The 22,628-nt window shown below is 41.2% G+C and overlaps 1 protein-coding gene across 1 annotated transcript in view; it reads left to right on the top strand.

Annotated features, from left to right (window-relative positions):
* Nucleotides 1-22,170, top strand: part of LOC139542531 (metabotropic glutamate receptor 4-like) — a 324,701-nt gene extending 302,531 nt beyond the window's left edge. The window contains exons 7-11 of the mRNA XM_071348088.1: nt 1,225-1,425; nt 9,484-9,620; nt 13,929-14,864; nt 18,375-18,621; nt 21,545-22,170. Coding sequence (XP_071204189.1) covers nt 1,225-1,425; nt 9,484-9,620; nt 13,929-14,864; nt 18,375-18,621; nt 21,545-21,594 — 1,571 coding nt within the window. The 3' untranslated portion in view covers nt 21,595-22,170. The remainder of the gene's footprint in view (nt 1-1,224; nt 1,426-9,483; nt 9,621-13,928; nt 14,865-18,374; nt 18,622-21,544) is intronic.
* The last annotated feature ends 458 nt before the right edge of the window (nt 22,171-22,628 follow it).

Raw genomic sequence — 22,628 nt, 5'->3', positions numbered from 1 at the left:
TGTTTTAGAAGTAATGAAATCAGACCTTCTTGTTGAGTACCTGAAAGTATCATTTTTTAGGAGTAATTAAAACATGCTAATAATGGATCTTTGAGTATATCAAAAAAGGTCTGATATACCTCTATTGGTATACCATCAAGTCCGGTTTTTTTCCAGACTGAAAATATTCTTTCTGTAATTCTGTTAATTTTACATTTATTATTATTATTAGGAAAAAATTGTCTTACTGTAATTCTGTTAATTTTACATTTATTATTATTATTAGGAAAAAAATCTTACAGTAATACAGTGGAAATGGAGGACACTGAAAAGAAAACAAATGCTTAAATATTTTGCTTCCTCTTTCAAAATATAATTTGGTGAATCATGGATGACTCCATCATTTGTAACACGTTTCAGTAAGTTCTTTTTGGAAGCATTTCTATGTTGGAAGTTTCAAGAAAAATGTTGTGCATTTTTCACCATTTTCCATCCAATATCGTTTTAATCAGACTCCTCTCAATGGCTAAAACCTCTGGTCTAGCAAACTGATAATATAGAGTCTAGACTATAGTCCTGCCTCTGTACGGAATCACAACTCACTTATATAGAGCAGTCAGACCCAATGCCCCCAACTTGGCTGGTGGTTATGATTTTTCCTTCTCACTTGTGCTGTAATAATAGCTAAGACCAGCTGATTATAGGCCAGTGGAGTGTCCCACTGTCACTCTCTCCATGCCAACGCGCTGACAAGGCAGCAGCTAATTGCAGGACCAGGATGTTAATTGAAACCTTACTTGGTGATTAACACATTTCCAAAGCATTGAAACAACCTCGGCTATGATTAATATACACCTGTCATAACTAATTGCATTAATACTAAAGAATGATTAAGCCTGTCTTGCTCTGTCTTCCAGTCGTCCTCCACTCCTCCAACACATACTCTTGCCTTGACTAACAAACCTCTGATGAATAGTAGAACATAGCAGATGAACAAGACCTGTCGGTCGGTCATGTTTTCATTCTATATCAAAGGAGCCTATCCAAAAATAAATATATTTGTTAGAAATGTATATTTTTAGTCTCAAGGGAACTATAATTTGAGTTGTACAGCAGACAATGGGATATATTCACTGTAATACAGAAGTGTGTTTATTGTCTTTGGACTAGATGTTATTACATGAGGGTTATGCTACTGTATAATGATTGAATTTAACAGTGGCTTTTATTTTGGTGTCCCTTTAGACCACGAGCGGATCGGGAAGGACTCGTCCTATGAGCAGGAGGGGAAGGTCCAGTTTGTGGTTGATGCAGTTTACGCCATGGCTCACGCTTTACACAACATGCATAAGGAGCTCTGTCCAGGGAAAGTGGGCCTCTGCTCCAAAATGGAAACCATCAATGGAACCATGTTGCTCAAGTTCATTCGCAACGTCAACTTTACAGGTTTGTCTTTGTAATGCAAACAGCAAACACCCGTGAACATATGCAAGGATGCAGATACACAAACAAAAACGATACAAATTAACACATTAGCAAAGGCATCAGCATTTCCTACATCTCTTGTCTGTAAGACAAAGCCTTACACCATACATTTGTAAAGCCGCTTTATCAATTGAAACAGACTTTGAAACGCCAGCTTTGTTCTTCCCACCACATTTACTTGAATGATGTGTCTTACGAGTGTAATTATTTTGAAAACAAACCATAATGAAAGAAACAATGTGGTTCTACGGCCAACTGAAATACCCCAGTCTTCCAGAGAGCAGCATGAAAAATGCCTCCCCTAAATAATCAGTTAAGAAAACATGAAAGCAAAAGCAGACTGCAGTGCTTGCGTACAAACCGATTATTACAAGCTTACTGTTACTCAGTTCAGAGAACTCATCTGCATTTTAATGGAACCTCTGTTGCCGGAGAAGCATTTGAAGCAGAGGTACACTACACTGGAGTATACTGCAGTAAAAGTGGGGAAAACATACAAGTGTGCTGCTTTAATGGAACATGTTTAAAGAAAAATACCTTACAGTTGTGGTGTAAGGTAAAAAAGAGAAAGTGGACATTTGATTACAGTCAGCCACACTATGTAAAGCTTGGTTAGTATTAGTTTGTAGATCCATTAAAGATCAATTGTAAAAGTTGCAATGCTAATTATTGCTGCATTTTCTGACAGAAAATGGCGCCCACACTGTCATACTCATTTTATAAACCTCAAAGGGACAACCGCAACTCCAGTCTTCATCCGTGTTGAAATTTCAAGGAAGGACAAACTCAGATTGCCTAATAACCAACCGTGTGACTGTGACTCATTGGCCTGCTAGGCTACTTTAGAGTATGGTCTCTGTCTGATGTCACTTTCATCTGTTCTAATAAGGTGCTGCTAATTATAAGTGAGCACAATGTCAGAGTGACACAGTTCAGGCAATCAGGCGTAATGCAACACGTGCATTCTGACACCCACAGACGACTCAGACCCTCTCTTAGAGCTAATTATATGGTAATGAATGCCCTGTTTGGATGGAGGTGTGGTGTGATCCTAGAGGGAGGCACAATCCAGTTGAAGAATGGAAGGGAGAGCTGTAGGGGCAGAATAGAAAAGCTGAACCGCATAATGGGAGGGCTGGCTTATCATAGGGCTCTGATGCACTGCTTATAATGTTCTGCACAAAAAGAGACAACGATAGAGTGTATATTGAGTAGGCATACCAACTAGGGATGTGCATTATTCCCTTACAAGATGATTCTATTCGTACAGTGCATTCGGAAAGTATTCACACCCCTTGACTTTTTCCACATTTTGTTACGTTACAGCCTTATTTAAACAAAAAATGTAAATCACTTTTTTTCCTCATCAATTCACACACAAAGCAAAAACAGGTTTTTAGAAAAGTTAGCACACTAAATAAATATACAACAACTGAAATGTCACATTTACATCAGTATTCAGACCATTTACTCAGTACTTTGTTGAAGCACCTTTGGCAGCGATTACAGCCTGGAGTATTCTTGGGTATGATGCTACACGCTTGGCACATCTGTATTTGGGGAGTTTCCCATTCTTCTCTGCAGATGCTCACAAGTTCTGTCAGGTTGGATGGGGAGCGTCGTTGCGCAGCTATTTTCAGGTCTCTTCAGAGATGTTCGATCGGGTTCAAGTCCGGGCTCTGGCTGGGCCACTCAAGGACATTCAGAGACTTGTCCCGAAGCCACTCCTGCGTTGTCTTGGTTGTGTGCTTAGGGTCGTTCTCCTGTTGGAAGGTGAACCTTTCTCCCTAGTCTGAGGTCCTGAGTGGTCTGGAGCAGGTTTTCATCAAGGATGTCTCTGTACTTTGCTCGGTTAATCTTTCCCTCGATCCTGACTAGTCTCCCAGTCCCTGCCGCTGAAAAAGATCCCTACAGCATGATGCTGCCACCACCATGCTTCACCGTAGGGATGGTGCCATGTTTCCTCCAGATGTGACGCTTGGAATTCAGGCCAAAGAGTACAGTCTTGGTTTCATCAGACCAGAGAATCTTGTTTCTCATGGTCTGAGAGTCCTTTAGGTGCCTTTTGGCAAACTCCAAGCAGGCTGTTATGTGCCTTTTACTGAGCAGTGGCTTCCGTCTGACCACTCTACCATAAAGGCCTGATTGGTGGAGTGCTGCAGAGATGGTTGTCCTTCTGGAAGGTTCTCCCATCTCCACAGCGGAACTCTGGAGCTCTGTCAGAGTGACCATCGGGTTCTTGGTCACCTCCCTGACCAAGGCCCTTCTCACCCGATTGCTCAGTTTGGCCGCATGGCCAGCTCTAGGAAGATGGTGGTTCCAAGCTTCTTGGTGGTTCCAAGCTTCTTCCATTTAAGAATGATGGAGACCACTGTGTTCTTGGCGACATTTAATGCTTCACAACTTTTTTGGTTCCCTTCCCCAGATCTGTGCCTCGACACAATCCTGTCTCGGAGCTCTACAGACAATTCCTTTGTCCTCATGGCTTGGTTTTTGCTCTGACATGCACTGTCACCTGTTGGACCTTATATAGACAGGTGTGTTTCCAAATCATGTCCAATCAATTTTATTTACCACAGGTGGATTCCAATCAATTTGTAGAAACATCTCAAGGATGATCAATGGAAACAGGATGCACCTGAACTCAATTTCGAATCTCATAGCAAAGTGTCTGAATACTTATGTAACTAAGGTATTTCTGTTTTTTATTTTTAATACATTTGCAAAAATGTCTTATGGGGTATTGTGTAAATTTATGAAGAATATTTATTAATGTAATCCATTTTAGAATAAGGCTGTAACGTACCAAAGTCAAGGAGTCTGAATATTTTCCGAATGCACTGTATCTACTGTACCAGTCAAATGTTTGTACACACCTACTCATTCAAGGGTTTTTCTTTATTTTCACAATGTTCTACATTGTAGAATAATAATGAAGACATCACATTTATTAAGTAACACATATGGAATCATGTAGTAACCAAAAAAGTGTTAAACAAATCAAAACATATTTTATATTTGAGAGTCTTCAAAATATCCACCCTTTGCGTTGATGACAGATTTGCACAGTCTTAGCGGAACGATATAGCCGTCTGTAGTGCAGGCACATTTCTTTATCAGGGGTACTTCGCGGAAACGACCCCTAACTTCCTCCATACTGAACACAGAGACATACAAATGGTATCCACAAGTTCATCTGACTCTAGGGAAGTAGATAAAGGGCTTCTTTGCCAAAATCCCAAGGTATCCCTTTAAGAATTCAAAGTTAATGCCTGAACTTAATCCTAACCTTAAAAATGTGGAGCTAATGCCTAAACTTCACCTTAAACACTTTGAAATTTGATCTTTGGTGCAAATTTGAAAATGGACAATTGAGAAACATGGATGACAGTCTAATTCTGACGTGCGACTGAGAGCAGAAACAGGCTGCCTACCTCGTGTTGCTGGGCACAGTGAGTAGGCTACTGATATTCGCTGGGGTTGTTCAGCCTGCCAAATGACTTGTAGATCAATGACTGTCAACAAATCAAATCAAAATCAAATCAAGTTTATTTCATATAGCCCTTCGTACATCAGCTAATATCTCTAAGTGCTGTACAGAAACTCAGCCTAAAACCCCAAACAGCAAGCAATTAACACAGTTACATGCTTAGTTCAACACTGAAGGAGAGCACGCATCAGCTGTCACAAAATATGAATCACTCAGTCTCATTTAAATCAATCAGTCTCACTGACTTAACTTTATCTACCTAATTTACCATTGAAGGGAATTGTTTATCTGCAAAATATAAGACAAAAGGGCAGCCTTCGTCAAGCCAGGTTCGTCAATAGACTCTAAATGAAGCTCCCTTTACCCCTCTTTTGACATCCAGCCTACCCCTACCACCTTCTGCCTGCTGCCCTGCAGAACTATTGCTGTTAAATGTGTATTCATTAATGGAAAGTATTTCCGCTTTGAGGATAAGCAGGAATGTTTAAGATGTTTATTTAAATGGTATATGTAAATGTGGGTATAATGAAGATGTCTGTTACATGATTTAATATGTCATATTTGGGTAAAGAGCTCCATGGTTAATGGTATGGTCCATAGGGAGTGGCCGTAGGTATAAAGGTACAGTACCTGTTAGTTCAACCTGTGAACTGGGGAGTTATGTTCAGCTCTGGTATGTGAGCTGTGTGGGGAGGCTGTCCATTGCCTGGTATACCCCAACTTGCTATTTTTGGTTTGGCAAGGTAGGCCTGATTGAGGCTTAGGTTTTTGATTTAGATTCAAACCTGTATTTTGAGAGTCTGTTCATTTTGTTGATACCTTTTTGTAGATTATGTAAATATTCATTGGATTTCGTCATTCACCGGGAACCACCACGACAATGACCTTTACTTGCATTACTGGAAGACTTCTCAGTAATAATACTCAAAAGTATTGCGGTTAGACCTAAGATTAACTAAAAATCAATGACAAAAACACATTACCGGAAGGATGTATTGCCTTTAATAGTCTTACTGTACATTAGAATTTACAATTGAAAAGATTTTAAGGATAACAAGTGTTAACATGATCCCAGTCTATTCTGTCTGGGACCTGGAAGCACCCATGCTGACTAGAGGAAAGGAGGCCATTCCTGATATTGTTGAGGAGGTTGATTCTTGTTGATGTTAGTCCTACCACCATATTATCTATTTTTTCTGAAACAATGCTTCTGCTGCACTGGCTAAATTGTATCATATTCGGGGGATAGCACAGCTTACATCGTGAATTCCCGTCGTTCAAAGAAAGCGAGATTAGAGATAAAAAGCTCCAAATACCCATATCCATTACATTGAAACCCAGCGGCATTGCTTTAATTAAAAGCATAGAACTGTTAACATTTTTGTGATTGTAGGATGGCTGAGATTGTTAGTTCAGCTAGAAAAATACAATGTACTTCTGCATTCTTCAACAAACAATGGATACTTTCCTCAGTGAGTAGCCATAAGCAAACCTTCAAGTCAAGAGGGACCTGGCACATATGAACTTGCCGATTTGTTAAGCCAGTTAATTGTTGCAACTGCCTGCATATGAAATTTGAATTACAGAGTGGGGAAGCATAAACGTCAAATGCCATCCTCCCTGCCAGGCAACTAACAAAATTACATGCCATGACAAACTGCGAGGGTAGGGTAAAATACAGCTTGGAATTCAATGCGGCCTCCTTTGTGAGTTCGGTGTCACAAAGAAATAACAGGGAGAGGCTGACAGGACAATCAGCCACAGCATTGGCTGACTAATAACCAAGAGAGGCTGGGCCTCCATTTAAAGTGGTTGTAAATTATTGCGTGTCATTGTCACCACTGAATCCTTGTGTTTTCAAAGCCTACTTAGCATTTACAGGGAATGTAGAAGATTGTGATAGTTGTGTATCTTCACTGTTAGTTTGGTTGAGGAGGCTGCAGCACTAACAGTGGCTGAGGGAGGGGTGTTTTATACTATATTTAATTATTTGTTTGTTTGTTTGTTTGTTGTTTTACATGTGCTCCATGTACTTTAAGTGTGTTTTATTCTGTTTTTCTCTGTGATTGAACCCCAGATATGATTATGGATTTGTGGTTTGAATGCAGGTCACTTGAGACCTTAGGGTAAACCACTGTGCATACAGTACAGCCCTTACCTTACGGGTTTTCAGCAGCTGTTCTGAAATTCATTTTTTTATGTTCAGAGTCAGACTCATGGAAGAATAACCCCTTGAAAAACCTTGAATATGTATATCACATACAGTACCAGTATGTAGAGTATTTAAAAACAAATCCACAGACACTCAACCATCATCATGAGATGTATTTATGGATACTATTTTTACATCTAACCTTATTATTCAGTACAATGTATGTCATATTTACATAATGTAGGCAACTCAAATTATTCTAATATTACATAGTTGTACTTAACAGACTTTTTATACTTCTAATAACTTTCAAAGAGTCAGTCAATAGTAAGGTTAACATCATTGGTTCTTAAGAAGGAACAATGTTTAAAACAAAATGTGTTTCAGCTGACTGGACAGTATTTGACAAGGCTGTAGACCCTATAGACCCCTCAAACTCAACTCTGGACCTCGAAGCCAGTGCCACTGCATTTCTTCATTGTTCCCCTCTGATCAGGGACAGATTTAGACCTGGGACACCAGGTGTGTGCAATTAATTATCAGGTAGAACAAAAAACCAGCATGCTCCGAACCTCATAGGGTAAGAGCTGAGTACCCCTGCTATAGACTATTGCCTCAGAATTCAACCATATGATGCCAGTTTTCACACATTCAATAAGTGACGACTTTGACAAAACTACAGTAGAGCAATAACCTCTGAGATAAAATGTAAAATGACATAGAAAGTTGACTCCCTAAAAGTCTTGGAAGTCTTGCCCATGGAAGCCTCTTGAAGAGGTAAAGTGTGCCAATGCCAGTCTATCTAAAGGTTGCCAATTTTATCTGGCACTAGATAAACCTTTGTAATTCATAATTTTTCAATTACTCACACAGTACTTCATCAAAACGAAATTACATTTACATTTAAGTCATTTAGCAGACGCTCTTATCCAGAGCGACTTACAAATTGGTGCATTCACCTTATGATATCCAGTGGAACAACCACTTTACAATAGTGCATCTAACTCTTTTAAGGGGGGGGGGAGTGACTTGTATATGAAAGTGACTTGTATATGAATACAATTAGAGTAGTTCTCTTTTCATGAAAAATGTGTACAGTGGAGGCAGCAAGGCATTCTCATAACTCAACACATATAACAACTTAAGTTTGCAAACTGAGAATATTGGCCTTTTGATCTACTCTTCATGGGTGACACCTTTTCACTTGTGGACATTGCCCCTTAGAAACTATTCTCTTTAGCTATAGAGAGACGGATACCTTTTGACTTGAGTAGATAGTGAGTGGAGCAGAGAAAATGTACGGGTCACATTCTTAGCGATGAGAAACATGATTATAAACTGGATGTGTTCAATGTGCGTTTATCTCTTTGAAAGTGGGATGACCAACTCTTCTATGAGAGCTCATTCCCTGTAGATTAGATAATATGCTTAGGTACAGAGAAAACGTTTGACTGATGTTCCCCATAAGGGATATTTCTATGATGTTCTGAAGCACAAAAAAACATCCACTATCCATCCTAGGCCCATATTACATTTAAACAGGAAGTCAGCACTAAAATGAACCATCTTGTATTTCGAATCTCCTTTTAAAATCTAAGCTTTCTTATCCACTAACCTTCACAGCCGAGATCTGAGACCTGTCTTGCAAGCACACCTATGTGTATTGCTTTGATGTGTTGGAGTGTGTGATGTCAAGTGCCACCAAAGTGAGCTGCAACCATATTTTAAAGGGATGTGATGTGGGGAGGAGAGAGAGAATGAAAGAGAAAGAAAGAGAGATCCTCTCTATGGCCTACTCTCTTTAACCGCATCTATCCACAGCCACATTCTCTATGGCCTTCTCTCTTTATCCGCATCTATCCACAGCCACATTCTCTATGGCCTTCTCTCTTTATCCGCATCTATCCACAGCCACATTCTCTATGGCCTTCTCTCTTTATCCGCATCTATCCACAGCCACATTCTCTATGGGGCAGCTGGCTGCGGTGCTCTACTCGGCTCCCAACAGAAAATCACAGGATCCCCACACCCCTCATTTGACACAGTGAGGGGTTTGTGAGCTTGCTCAGGTCCAGGACCAGGCAGGAACACAGAGAGGAAGAGGTGGAGGGGGGGGCGGTAACGCTATTCACATATAGCGTATGATGAAAAAAAAGACCAAGAAAAGATTTTCGCACGACAGCTTTTATGAATAAACAAATACTTTATTACATAATTTCAGATAATGAAATGACCCTCTACCATCCAGTGTTTCTGATGCAATGTTTAATAACAATACTGTACATGTGGATGTTCATACCAAGGTTGTTATAGTTTCATATTGTGTACAAAGAATGTGGATTTTTTAACAAAAATGTCCCTTTTCATTTTTCTGCAGGAATTGCTGGCACTCCAGTGATCTTCAATGTGAACGGAGATGCCCCTGGTCGCTATGAGATCTATCAGTACCAGATGAAACACAACACCACAGAATACAAGATCATCGGCCACTGGGCAGACCAGCTCCATTTAGAAGTATGGCTATTTCTCTCATTATGACTTCCACTTGTTTATTGCATGGCACCCGTCAAGGTTTTCAATAATGGGAATCCAAGTAAATAACATATGCAGTTCGAAATAGAGTCTGTGAAGGTTTATACAGTACATCATATTTTAGGTGAAAAAGATGCACTGGCTAAAAACATGTCATATTAAACCATGATATGAATGCATTATTCATTACTGTATCCATAGCAGTCCATGCACCTTGCCTTGAGTTGGGTTGCTTTACCATCAAAGTCATTCAGGTCCTGGGATTTATCTATATCACAATAGGGCAGTAGATATCAGGGGCCGGCTGTGGGGTTACTGTTGCACACCCAATCCAGTTTTACCATTTTCATAGATTCCCCCCTAGCTGTTGTGAAATGCAGGCCCAGGGATAGCGATAGTAATATTCACAAAATGCTAACAACCATGTTGCCATTCAGAGACTGTTTACTTAGCTGATTCAGATTCTAAACCAGGCCATTTCAGGTAACCTGCAGGCATCCAAAACATATGATAATATACAAAATAATGGCAAAAAGACAAGGTCATTATGTAAGCCTTACCATATTACCACATTTGTGTGGTAGGCCACACAAGCTCACAGAATGGGACCGCCGAGTGCTGAATCGCGTAAAAATCGTCTGTCCTCGGGTTGCAACACTCACTACCGAGTTCCAAACTCCTTCTGGAAGCAACGTCAGCACAAGAACGGTTTGTCGGGAGCTTCATGAAATGGGATTCTATGGTCGAGCAGCCGCACACAAGCTTAATATCACCATGCACAATGCTACGCATCGGCTGGAGTGGTGGAAAGCTCGCCACCATTGGACTCTGGAGCAGTGGAAACGTGTTTTCTGGAGTGATGAATCACACTTCACCATCTGGCAGTCCGACGGATTAATCTTGGCGGATGCCAGGAGAGAACGCTACCTGCCCCAATGCATAGTGCCAACTGTAAAGTTTGGTGGTGGAGGGATAATGGTTTGGGACTCTTTTTCATGGTTTGGGCTAGGTCCCTTAGTGCCAGTGAAGTGAAATCTTAACTCTGCAGTATACAATGACATTCTAGACGATTCTTTGCAGAAATGGTTTGTTGAGATCGTTGTGGAAGAACTTGACTGGCCTGCACAGAGCCCTGACCTCAACCCCATCAATTACCTTTGGGATGAATTGGAACATTGACTGTGAGCCAGGCCTAATCACCCAACATCAATGCCCAACCTCACTAATGCTCTTGTGGCTGAATGTTAGCAAGTCCCCGGCAGCAATGTTCAAACATCTAGCGAAAAGCCTTCCCAGAAAAGTGGAGGCTGTTATAGCAGCAAAGGGGGGACCAACTCCATATTGGTGTAGTCGTCTTGTTAGATGGTGTTTTTTTAAATGGTCCTTAAAAACAGATGTCTTTCATCCCACCCCCTTGTGTTTGGATTTATTCTAATCCACTAAAAGTTAATTGAATTGTGCCCTCATGCATATGTAATATTCCTTTTTAATATGCAACAACATAAACAAGATAGTTGTGGCCACACAATGTGATCAGTGTTAACTTTAACAGGCAGCTCAACCGAGTGGGTCATCTACATTTTGGCCAATTGTATTCCTGAATGCCGGTCATTGACCTAATGCACAGCCAACACTTCCTGTCCTTTCAAAATAGGAGTTTACCCTTCTACATTAATTATATTCAATTTACTATCTATTAGTTATATATTAATAGCTATTAATTCATATATTAATACCAAGAAAGTGATATTTCTCCATTTCTATTTTAGATTTAAGATGATAAAAGAGTAACGAAAAGTATAGTTTTATTGACCTATTAATGAACTGCTGTTAATGTAAATGGTTAGCTTACTGATATATCCTAGATCCCTAGTTAACCATTGGTAATCTGAACATAGTAGACTACATCATTTCTGAAGAGGTGTCATTTCAGAATGAGGGGTGCTGTAGCTCTGCTGGTGTTGTTATTCTGTATTCTGTATTCTGTCGAGTGCATGAGCTCAGGAAAGGAGGAGAGTGGAGGGGTCGGAGAATGACATCATTCAACAGAGTGACAATGAAGAGGTAGTGAGCAGGGTGAAGGATTCAGATTAAGAGCCAAAGGCCTGAGGAACCAGAGACGACCCACAACTGACTGGCAAAGCCACCACACACACACCTGCAGTAGACTCCTCTCCCCCGCTCCCTTCCCCTCCCTGCCTGCCTGCCTGCCATGTACTCAATCATACTTAAACATTAATTATATATACCCATTGATTCTTAAAGAATATACCTTATAAATGCCTTATGAGGTTAGTATACTGAAAAAAAATATAAACACAACATGCAACAATTTGAAGATTTTACTGAGTTACAGTTCATATAAGGAAATCAGTCAATTGAAATAAATTCATTAGGCCCTAATCTATGGATTTCATATGACTGGGCAGGGGCGCAGCCATGGGTGGGCCTAGGAGGGCATAGGCACACCCGTGGTTACATGTGGTTTTTAGTCCGTTTGGACATACTGCCAAATTCTATAAATCAACGTTGGAGCGACTTATGGTAGAGAAATTAACATTACATTCTCTGGCAGCAGCTCTGGTCGACATTCCTGCAGTCAGCATGCCAATTGCGCGCTCCCTCAAAACTTGAGACATCTGTGGTATTGTGTTGTGTGACAAAACTGCACATTTTAGAGTGGCTTTTTATTGTCCCCAGCACAATGTGCACCTGTGTAATGATCATGCTGTTTAATCAGCTTATCAATATGCCATACCTGTCAGGTGGATGGATTATGTTGGCAAAGGAGAAATGCTCACTAACAGGGATGTAAACAAATCTGTGCAAAAAACATTTGCGAAATAAGCTTTTTGTGTGTATGGAACATTTCTGACATCTTTTATTTCAGCTCATGAAACATGGGACCAACACTTTACATGTTGTGTTAAAAATGTTGTTCCATTATAGATAGCAGATTAATAGAATTAAGTTAGAAGGGTGAACTATTCTGTCGTTCTGCCCCTGTGCAAGGCAGTTTAACCCACTGTTCCCTGGGAGCCGATGGCATGTCGATTAAGGCAGACCCACCTCTCTGATTCAGAGGGGTTGGGTTAAATGCGGATAACACATTTCAGTTGAATTCTATCAGTTGTTCATCTGACTAAGTATCCCCTTTTCCCTTATTTTGAAGGGACAGGAAGTGTTGGCTGGGCATTTGGCCAAGGACAGACATTCCACATTTAACCCCACCCAATTGTGAAAATAAGTTGTTTTTTTGGTTTATATGGAAAAACAAGCCATTTTTCCATTTTTGTATGAGATCATTTTGGCACATTTTTTTTAATGAAAATTAACATATGATTTTTGTTTGCCATATTTTATCCTCTCAACTAATGTAATTTAGTATGCCATTATCGGATTCCCATATTTTTTAAAACACGGATTCAAAGACAGTTGAAAACCAGGAAGTGAACGTGAGCAAAACCAAACCTCATTTACCCCCCAAAATGTTTTACCAATTGTGCATCAAATGGGAAATGACAACGTTTTAAAATGTTGTTGACCTCTAAAACTTAATATTTTCTAAATTATATAATTACTAATATGTTGTTGTTTTACAATTTTAGTAAATCTTGAAAAATATGCTCTACCAGGCGGTTGAGTTACCCATTAAAGGAATGCTTTTCAGTCAAAGCTAGTGATAATGGACAATGGAGAAATATTGTTATGGGAATTTTTTATCTGTGCAAATACAAAAATCCTTTCAAATCCATATCAGTATTCCCTCTCTGGCTCTTATCTTCAATATGTTTCACAATATTATTCAGGACATGTAAATCTACTGGCATTCTAAGCATATAAACTGTAAATGCATTCATTTACATGCATTTGACAAACAAATATATCATATTTTATTAATATTTGATATCAGTCCTCATTTAACTAGGCCTATCTTCCATTTTAAGTAAATGAAGCGATGTAAATTCATGTATAATTTTTTAGATGCTTTAAAAAGTCTATGCAAATTCCAATGCAAAATGTGTTTACTCTAATTGGGCAGCTCAACTGGCTGGTTTAAGTCATGCAAACAATTATTTATTTTTTTAATAAATATTTTTTGGGGTGCCAGTTAAAGGGTTAATGACTGCTTTATTTGCATAATATAATTGTTTGATAAGTGCAAATGTTAATCTAAGTTTAATCAAATTTCATTAGGCCTATTCATGGAAAATATGCTTTCATAAAGTACACTATAACAGTCACAGACAGAGAGATAACTCCTCCACTTCTTCCCCTTCTCTCCACCAGACTAAGGAGATGCGGTGGCCTGGTGGGACATGGCAGGTACCCCAGTCTATCTGCAGTCAGCCCTGTCATCCTGGGGAGAGGAAGAAAACAGTGAAGGGTGTCCCCTGCTGTTGGCACTGTGAGCGCTGTGATGGCTACCAGTACCAGGCCGACACCTACAGCTGTAAGATGTGCCGCTTTGACCTGCGGCCCAACGAGAACCACACCGCCTGCGAGGCCATCCCAATCGTCAAGCTGGAGTGGAGTTCCCCCTGGGCCGTCATCCCCGTCCTCATCGCTGTGCTGGGCATCATGGCCACCATGTTTGTGGTGGCCACCTTCATCCGCTACAACGACACCCCCATTGTGAAGGCATCAGGGCGCGAACTCAGCTATGTGCTGTTGACGGGCATCTTCCTGTGCTACGCCACCACTTTCCTCATGATCTCAGCGCCTGACGTTGGAATCTGTTCCCTCCGACGGATCTTCCTAGGTCTGGGAATGAGTATTAGCTATGCAGCGCTGCTCACCAAGACCAACCGTATCTATCGCATCTTTGAGCAGGGCAAGATGTCAGTGAGCGCCCCCAGGTTCATCTCCCCAGCCTCCCAGCTGGTCATCACCTTCAGCCTGATCTCAGTGCAGCTCCTGGGGGTGTGCATCTGGTTCGGTGTAGACCCATCTCAGGCTATCATCGACTATGAGGACCAGCGCACGTCCAATCCGGACATGTCCCGTGGCGTGCTCAAATGTGACATCTCAGACCTTTCACTGATCTGCCTGCTTGGCTTCAGCATGCTGCTCATGGTCACCTGTACAGTGTATGCCATCAAGACCCGGGGGGTGCCAGAGACCTTCAACGAGGCCAAGCCCATCGGCTTCACCATGTACACCACCTGTATCGTCTGGCTAGCCTTCATACCCATCTTCTTTGGGACTTCACACTCAACAGAAAAGGTGAATGTTTACTTTAACAATTTTACTCTTGGTAATGATGCTTTTAAATGCATTACCTATTAATTCATAATCATCCAATTTTAAATGTTTTGTTGTTGAACTTTACTTATATTATGATAGCAACATTTTTGTTTCATTATGTATCTTCAAAATTGTTTAAAACAATAATTTATGAAATCATTTAGTTATCCTTGACAGCCATTACTCATACTATCCTGTTTTGAGGAATTTTCCAATGTTGGCCGATTGAACTAGCTTGTAAAACTAGTTTGTAAGTAGCGAGCACCATGATGACAAGCAAATTAAATTCACTCGTGTATGCCGAGGATTTGTCAAATCTGTCCAAGAGCAGATGCCATTGAAGCTAATCACAGAAAGGGGGGGAAAAGCATGTGATCCTCCTAGAACAGAGCAAAACTGGTCTACAACCCCCGTGTCTCGAAAAATAATACACATTCATAGGTTTTGATATTATGCATAATGTGTACAATTTAATTTCGCTCTCCATTGGGTTCTAAAAATAAAGAGTCGCACACTATATATAACCACCCAGTCATTTATTGGGTAAATCACCAACGTTTCGGGATCCCTGTGCCTTCTTCAGGGTCTGACCCTGAATGTATTATTTTTTTTATAGCTTATAGTTTATTCGCCGTTAGTCAGTACCTCTACAGTCGTGGCCAAAAGTTTTGAGAATGACACAAATATTAATTTTCACAAAGTTTGCTGCTTCAGTGTCTTTAGATATTTTTGTCAGATGTTACTATGGAATACTGAAGTATAATTACAAGCATTTCATAACTGTCAAAGGCTTTTATTGACAATTACATGAAGTTGATGCAAAGAGTCAGTATTTGCAGTGTTGACCCTTCTTTTTTCAAGACCTCTGAAATCTGCCCTGGCATGCTGTCAATTAACTTCTGGGCCACATCCTGACTGATGGCAGCCCATTCTTGCATAATCAATGCTTGGAGTTTGTCAGAATTTGTGGGTTTTTGTTTGTCCAACCGCCTCTTGAGGATTGACCACACATTCTCAATGGGATTAAGGTCTGGGGAGTTTCCTGGCCAAGGACTCAAAATATCGATGTTTTGTTCCCCGAGCCACTTAGTTATCACTTTTGCTCTATGGTAAGGTGCTCCATCATGCTGGAAAAGGCATTGTTCGTCACCAAACTTTTCCTGGATGGTTGGGAGAAGGATGTGTTGGTACCATTCTTTATTCATGGATGTGTTCTTAGGCAAAATTGTGAGTGAGCCCACTCCCTTGGCTGAGAAGCAACCCCACACATGAATGGTCTCAGGATGCTTTACTGTTGGCATGACACAGGACTGATGGTAGTGCTCACCTTGTCTTCTCCGTACAAGCTTTTTTCCGTATGCCCCAAACAATCGGAAAGGGAATTCATCAGCGAAAATGACTTTTCCCCAGTCCTCAGCAGTCCAATCCCTGTAACTTTTGTAGGATATCAGTCTGTCCCTGATGTTTTTCCTGGAGAGAAGTGGCTTCTTTGCTGCCCTTCTTGACACCAGGCCATCCTCCAAAAGTCTTTGCCTCACTGTGCGTGCAGATGCACTCACACCTGCCTGCTGCCATTCCTGAGCAAGCTCTGTACTGGTGGTGCCCCGATCCTGCAGCTGAATCAAATTTAGGAGATGGTCCTGGCGCTTGCTGGACTTTCTTGGGCGCCCTGAAGCCTTCTTCACAACAATTTTACCGCTCTCCTTGAAGTTCTTGATGATCCAATAAATGGTTGATTTAGGTGCAATCTTACTGGCAGCAATATCCTTGCCTGTGAAGCCCTTTTTGTGCAAAGCAATGAGGATGGCACGTGTTTCCTTGCAGGTAACCATGGTTGATAGAGGAAGAACAATGATTCCAAGCACCACCCTCCTTTTGAAGCTTCCAGTCTGTTATTCGAACTCAGTCAGCATGACAGAGTGATCTCCAGCCTTGTCCTAGTCAACACTCACACCTGTGTTAACGAGAGAATCACTGACATGATGTCAGCTGGTCCTTTTGTGGCAGGGCTGAAATGCAGTGGAAATGTTTTTTGGGGATTCAGTTCATTTGCATGGCAAAGAGGGACTTTGCAGTTAATTGCAATTCATCTGATCACTCTTTATAACATTCTGGAGTATATGCAAATTGCCATCTTACAAACTGAGGCAGCAGACTTTGTGAAAATTAATATTTGTGTCATTCTCAAAACTTTTGGCCACGACTGTACATTCAATAATTTTCTCTTGGTGTGCGCTAGCTCATATTTTTGATTCGGTCTCAGTTGGGTATCATAAATGTACCGTCTGTATTGAGGACTATCACTGTAGGAAACAAAGCAGCCATTGAATGTCCCTACAGTAATAGTCCAATTACTGAGGTAAGCTGTTTAGGAAGGTCATTTGGCAATACAAAGCAAACCGTGGCCATCTTTACGATGGTGAGAGCTGCATGGTAACTGCTATAATTTTGTAATTATAATGTACACAAATTACACAAATGTAATGTCAGTCTCCACCTCAGGCAAATCTGTTAGGGAGGTGGCTGGGAGCTATGTTTCCAATTTACACCCTTCTCACTTCTTTCATCAGTCTCGGAATAGCTCAGCAACCCTATCCCAAAGGGAGATGGAATTATGTTCCAAATAAAAAGTTGTTAACAAAAAGTATTTTGCAGTTTTGTAAGAGGATAGCCGTGATATATGTTTACCACAGAGAGTACATTTATCTGATGGCAATATTCCAATCTTCTACATATTATCTTCTTTATTTTTTACAGATACAGTGTTTTTTTATTGATGATGTTGTTTTCTACTACCATACTGAATCAGCCGTACTGTCTAACAATGCAACCAGATGACCTATATCATCTGACCTATATGATCATTTAATTCCATTGAGAATATTATACCATTTATATGGGCACACTCTTAGGCATTGTATTGATGTTCTCAAGATGTCTCTCCTTGATCCTTGCATGTAGCCATGTTTTCTGTGCACAGCTGTGAGTCACAGCTGTCTTTACACTGAGTCGATTCCAACCCCTCTACTGCAGCCCGGGACCGAGGGCAAGACATCTGTAGTACAGTCACCCATTGCGAGGCCTCCTACATTAGTCACATATCATAAACAAACAAATAAACACACCAATAAAAACACAAACAGGAGTTGATGAATCATGCAAAGAGCACTTGAAAACAGAACAGTTTACATGTGTCCACTCCATGTTATCACATCTGATGGTGGGGGTTTGATATTGCTGGAATATCTACTAGGATACTGAAGTGCACTCGTACGTGTCTAAGTAGAGTTGTTTTTGTTGTAGTCTTGCATAAACAATGTATAACTAGTACTAGAATGTACTCTCACAAAGCCAAAGGTCAATGCTGTCGTGGGGAACCATATCTTGAGTAGGCTACCCTCGACTTACCCTCTGAAACTGGATAATTTCTGTTTTACCTTATAACAATGTTTCTCTTTTTCTTCTCCATCTCCCTCCTCTCCTCCACAGATGTACATCCAGACCACGACTCTGACCATCTCCGTGAGCCTGAGTGCCTCTGTGTCTCTGGGGATGCTCTACATGCCCAAGGTCTACGTGGTCCTCTTCCACCCGGAGCAGAACGTTCCCAAGCGCAAGCGAAGCCTCAAGGCTGTGGTCACCGCGGCCACCATGTCCAACAAGTTCCCCACTAAGGGCGGCCTCCGGCCCAATGGAGAGGCCAAGTCTGAGCTGTGTGAAAGCCTGGAGACACAAGGTTAGCACCAAGGGCCTTGGGTTAGGGATGGAGCAAGAGGGGAATAGAGATCAGGGAGGAGAGAGCAAATAAGGACACATGTTTAGTTATTACAGCACTCTGTCCTTGAGTTTATGCCTTAAAGTCATTGAGTAATTTCGAGGGGAAATTATTGAGCTATAAAATTGAAAAACAATCCTCGCTTTTATGTCAACTTAATTGATTTCATTGTTATTTTACACCTCAACAGCTTTGGGAAATTAGCTGGTGTTATTTTCAGGATGCAGGGAATTGGAAGGGCATTTTTTCCCCTGCCAACCCGTGTGGCATTAAGCATTGGCTGATGCTCTAAAACGTAGTACTGTCTGCAAGCAGGACATAAAGAGCAGAACAGGGTGATGTGGATCGATAGGAAAGGCTTCATATTCAGGCATCATACTGTAGAGCTGGCCAGGTGTATTAACTCTCCAGCCTCCAGCCATTTCATTGGTGCAATAGCAGTCAGGATTATTGGTCCAGCACTTCAGCTCCATCCGACAGTAACACAGCTGCCGTGGGCGGAATGAGCAAATGCCATAATTGTAAAAACATGTATTGCAAATCATGGGGAAATAATTAGATTTATGGATAGTCACACTCATTCATCCATACAGAATGATGTTTCCCTGTATCTAATGCATCATCAGTAAATATTCCAATCACCTTTGGAGAACCAAAGCCAATGTTGTGAACATGTTTGGAATTCTTGATTATAGTGCTATTTGAAATATCCAGTTGCACTTTCTCTGAATGTGTAGGAAGCAGGAGATGTGGCCATGTGTCATTTTTCAGAGTGTTTATGTAAACTTTCAATATGGGGATTGTCACAGAGAATGCTACAAGGAGACAAAAAGAGGTAGAAAATGGCATGCCATTGGGAAATGTAAAAAATGATTTTAGCCCCCATGAGCGATGCTTCAACAACTTCACAGTTTGACACCTATACTATGACCCCTCTGGCCCAAGCCAGGGGACTAACAGCTGCTCTTTGTGCTTGTGTGTCAGACTGTGATGAGGGAGGGGATCCCTGTGAGAGACTTTAGACACACAGGTAACGGATGGAGAGCCTCTATCAACTTGCCTCTATCACTGACCACGTTTTACCCCATTTACTTTGTGCTAATGTTCAGTTGGATCCTATGTCTGCCTAAGCTATGTTTGCACTAAAACTCACCCACAGCTATAGCACCTTAGATTGTGTCAGACAGTTCTCACGCTCACATACACACCCTTGACACACAGACATTGATGTCGGTAGACAATGTTGGCGTGTTGTACTGCAAATGGCCTGAGAGCGTGGTAACAGCCTGATGGCAGCCGATGCGGGGAGATGACACCACTCTGGCCTGAATGCGGGGGACAAGTGATAGCCGCGTGTCCCCTGTAATTTGTTTCCCATGTTGACAAACGGAGGAATTTTCTGTAATTGCTGTAAAACAACAATAAGAGGGGGTAGAAGGGCAAAGACAGATGGATCTGCCAGCTCCAATTCTTTCTGGACCATCTATTTTTTATCTTGGCCTCGGAGCGCATAAATATTTAAATAAGGTTCATTTATCAGTGCTGCTCTGGGAGAGGTTCTGGGTGGAATGGAGAGTATGTCCCCCCCCCCCCACTATACATCCCTTCCCTCCAGTCCCGTTGCCCTCCAACCACCCAAGCTGTCAGCAGTCGGCGCTCAGATTTATCCGCTCTGACTCACCCAATCAGCGAATGCTGTTGTGGACAAGATTGGCAGATTTGTGTGGCGATTACACTGCAGAATGAGCAAGCTGATGACGGTGATATTTAGAGAGGACACACCATAGCTACACACATACACAAATGTGTGTGTGTGTGTATGGCAGGTAGAGACATATGGTGATGTTGGGTCACAGCATGTTAGGACACTGCCAGCACTGGTCTTTCAGTCCACTGATGGCTGTTATGCCCTAAGGCCGTCTCCCCTGGATTGTCTGTTCATGGCTGTGACACCAAAGCCAATCCGAAAGCTGCTAAACCATATTCAAATGTATATTTTCTCAGGAATGACAACTAATATCGGTCACTTCAGGTTAAAAGACGTGAACATTTTGTAAACTTTATACAGTATCTTTCACATCTGGTAATTGAGTTATACGATTTTCACCATGTACTACAAAGACACATATTGTATTCTATTGCTAAATGTTATCACAATTCTAAAAGACGTGCTCTATGCTTTTCTTCAATGGTGTTATGTCTATCGACATGGTGCCGCTGCATGCTTTGCTTGGTGCACAGAGATCTGCATGTAGTTACGGAGCCTTGCATTTGAATGAGAACTATTGCATCACATACTACTGTATACTGTTTGTTAAACTAACTAACAGCTGCAAAGGATACTTTACCATGAAATAGTCTTCACTTATAGGTGAAGTTGCAATTACTGGTTACAATTTGTATTTTATAGTCAATTCCAGGACTATATATATCCATGTGGAGACATGTTACAACAGCATCCTGATAAGGAATCTAATATTAGTTGTGTTACTAGCCGCAGCCACATCTGTACCCTGCTCTGCCTGACTTTGCATCAGATCAAGGAAATCTGCATTTATGTGCAATTTACAGTTGGCAACACATTTCTCAGGAAGTGATATCATTATTTTAATACTAACCACAAAACATTAACATTTTACTCACTGCTTGCTATTCATATCAATTACCCTCTTTCACTGTTGGTTCCACCTGTACTCCCTGGTGACACTTGGGTCTGAAAAAGTCATGCATAAATAGAACCTGTGCAAGCAATCACCTTAATGGACTGGAAGATGAGCCCTTGACAGATGGTTAAATTAGCCTTTAATGAATTGCCAACATCTTCATCCACATCTTTTCCTTTCTCTCTTTTCTCTCTCTTCCTCTCTCGTGACCCTATTCACAGCATTGGCCTCCAAGCAGACATACATCAGCTACAGTAACCATGCCATCTAAGAAACAGACAGTGGAGACCCGGCTCAGAAGCTACGACCTGCGTGTGGAATGAACGAACACCAGAACTGGAGCACCAAGATGCAAAAGCAGTGGGAAATGGGGAGAAATGAGAATAATCATTCAACATATTGAACGGATGTCACTATTGTCAAGAGGACCAGTCAATGCAAGGCTATTGAATGCCAAACAAAAGCAGTGGGAAGGTTCCTAGGGGGGTGGGGAGGTGCGGGTTTCAGGCAGATATGACAGTGATGTCTCCCCATCCCCTTTGTGACATGTCACAGAGACATCAGACACTCACATTTCCAAATTAAGTCAGTGTTTTCCTTCTGGAGTTTATAGAACAGCTTTTCTCTTCTGGTGTTTTGTCTGAAGCTGATGAACACCCTGTTCTGTAGTGAATTGAGTTTTCTCTCTGTGTGCAGCGGTGTTGTATCTCTCTCTACCAGTGGTAATGTGCAATTATTTGCTTCCCCTTCTTCTCTGTCCTTTCCAATGAGGGTGAAAGGCTGAACACTATCTAATTTGTCAATAAGACAAATCTGTCAAAAGAAGTATGTATAAGCACATGAAAAAGCATGGTATTGCTGGGGGTTTGTCTTCGTTCAAGCCCCCAAAAAACAAAATATTAACCCTCAGGCTCTGTAACATTTACATTATGTTGTCATCATTTTAATGAAGGTCATAGTTGTGAAACAGAGAAAACAAATATGCAACTTTCCAACATCGGAATATTCATTGTTACAGCATGGGTCCAATAAATGTTTCCTTACCATCGTGGACAGTACATAAATATATCAGTGGGTTTTCCCAGATGATGGCTATACCATATCTGACACCATCTTTATGGTCCTTGTGTACAGTCCTAGAGCATGCCTGTGGGAGCATAATATGTACTATGCTGTGTTGTCAAAATCTATGGAATGCAACATGTGAGAGGATTGCGGTTCAACAGTCCCAGTGGCGTCATTGTCATCATTGTGGACTATTACACACGTGATACCTTTTGCAGATGAACACATATAAAAATACGA

The sequence above is a fragment of the Salvelinus alpinus genome, chromosome 17 (assembly GCF_045679555.1).
Source record: "Salvelinus alpinus chromosome 17, SLU_Salpinus.1, whole genome shotgun sequence".
NCBI lineage: Eukaryota > Metazoa > Chordata > Actinopteri > Salmoniformes > Salmonidae > Salvelinus > Salvelinus alpinus.
This window is presented reverse-complemented; position numbering and strand designations above follow the sequence as displayed.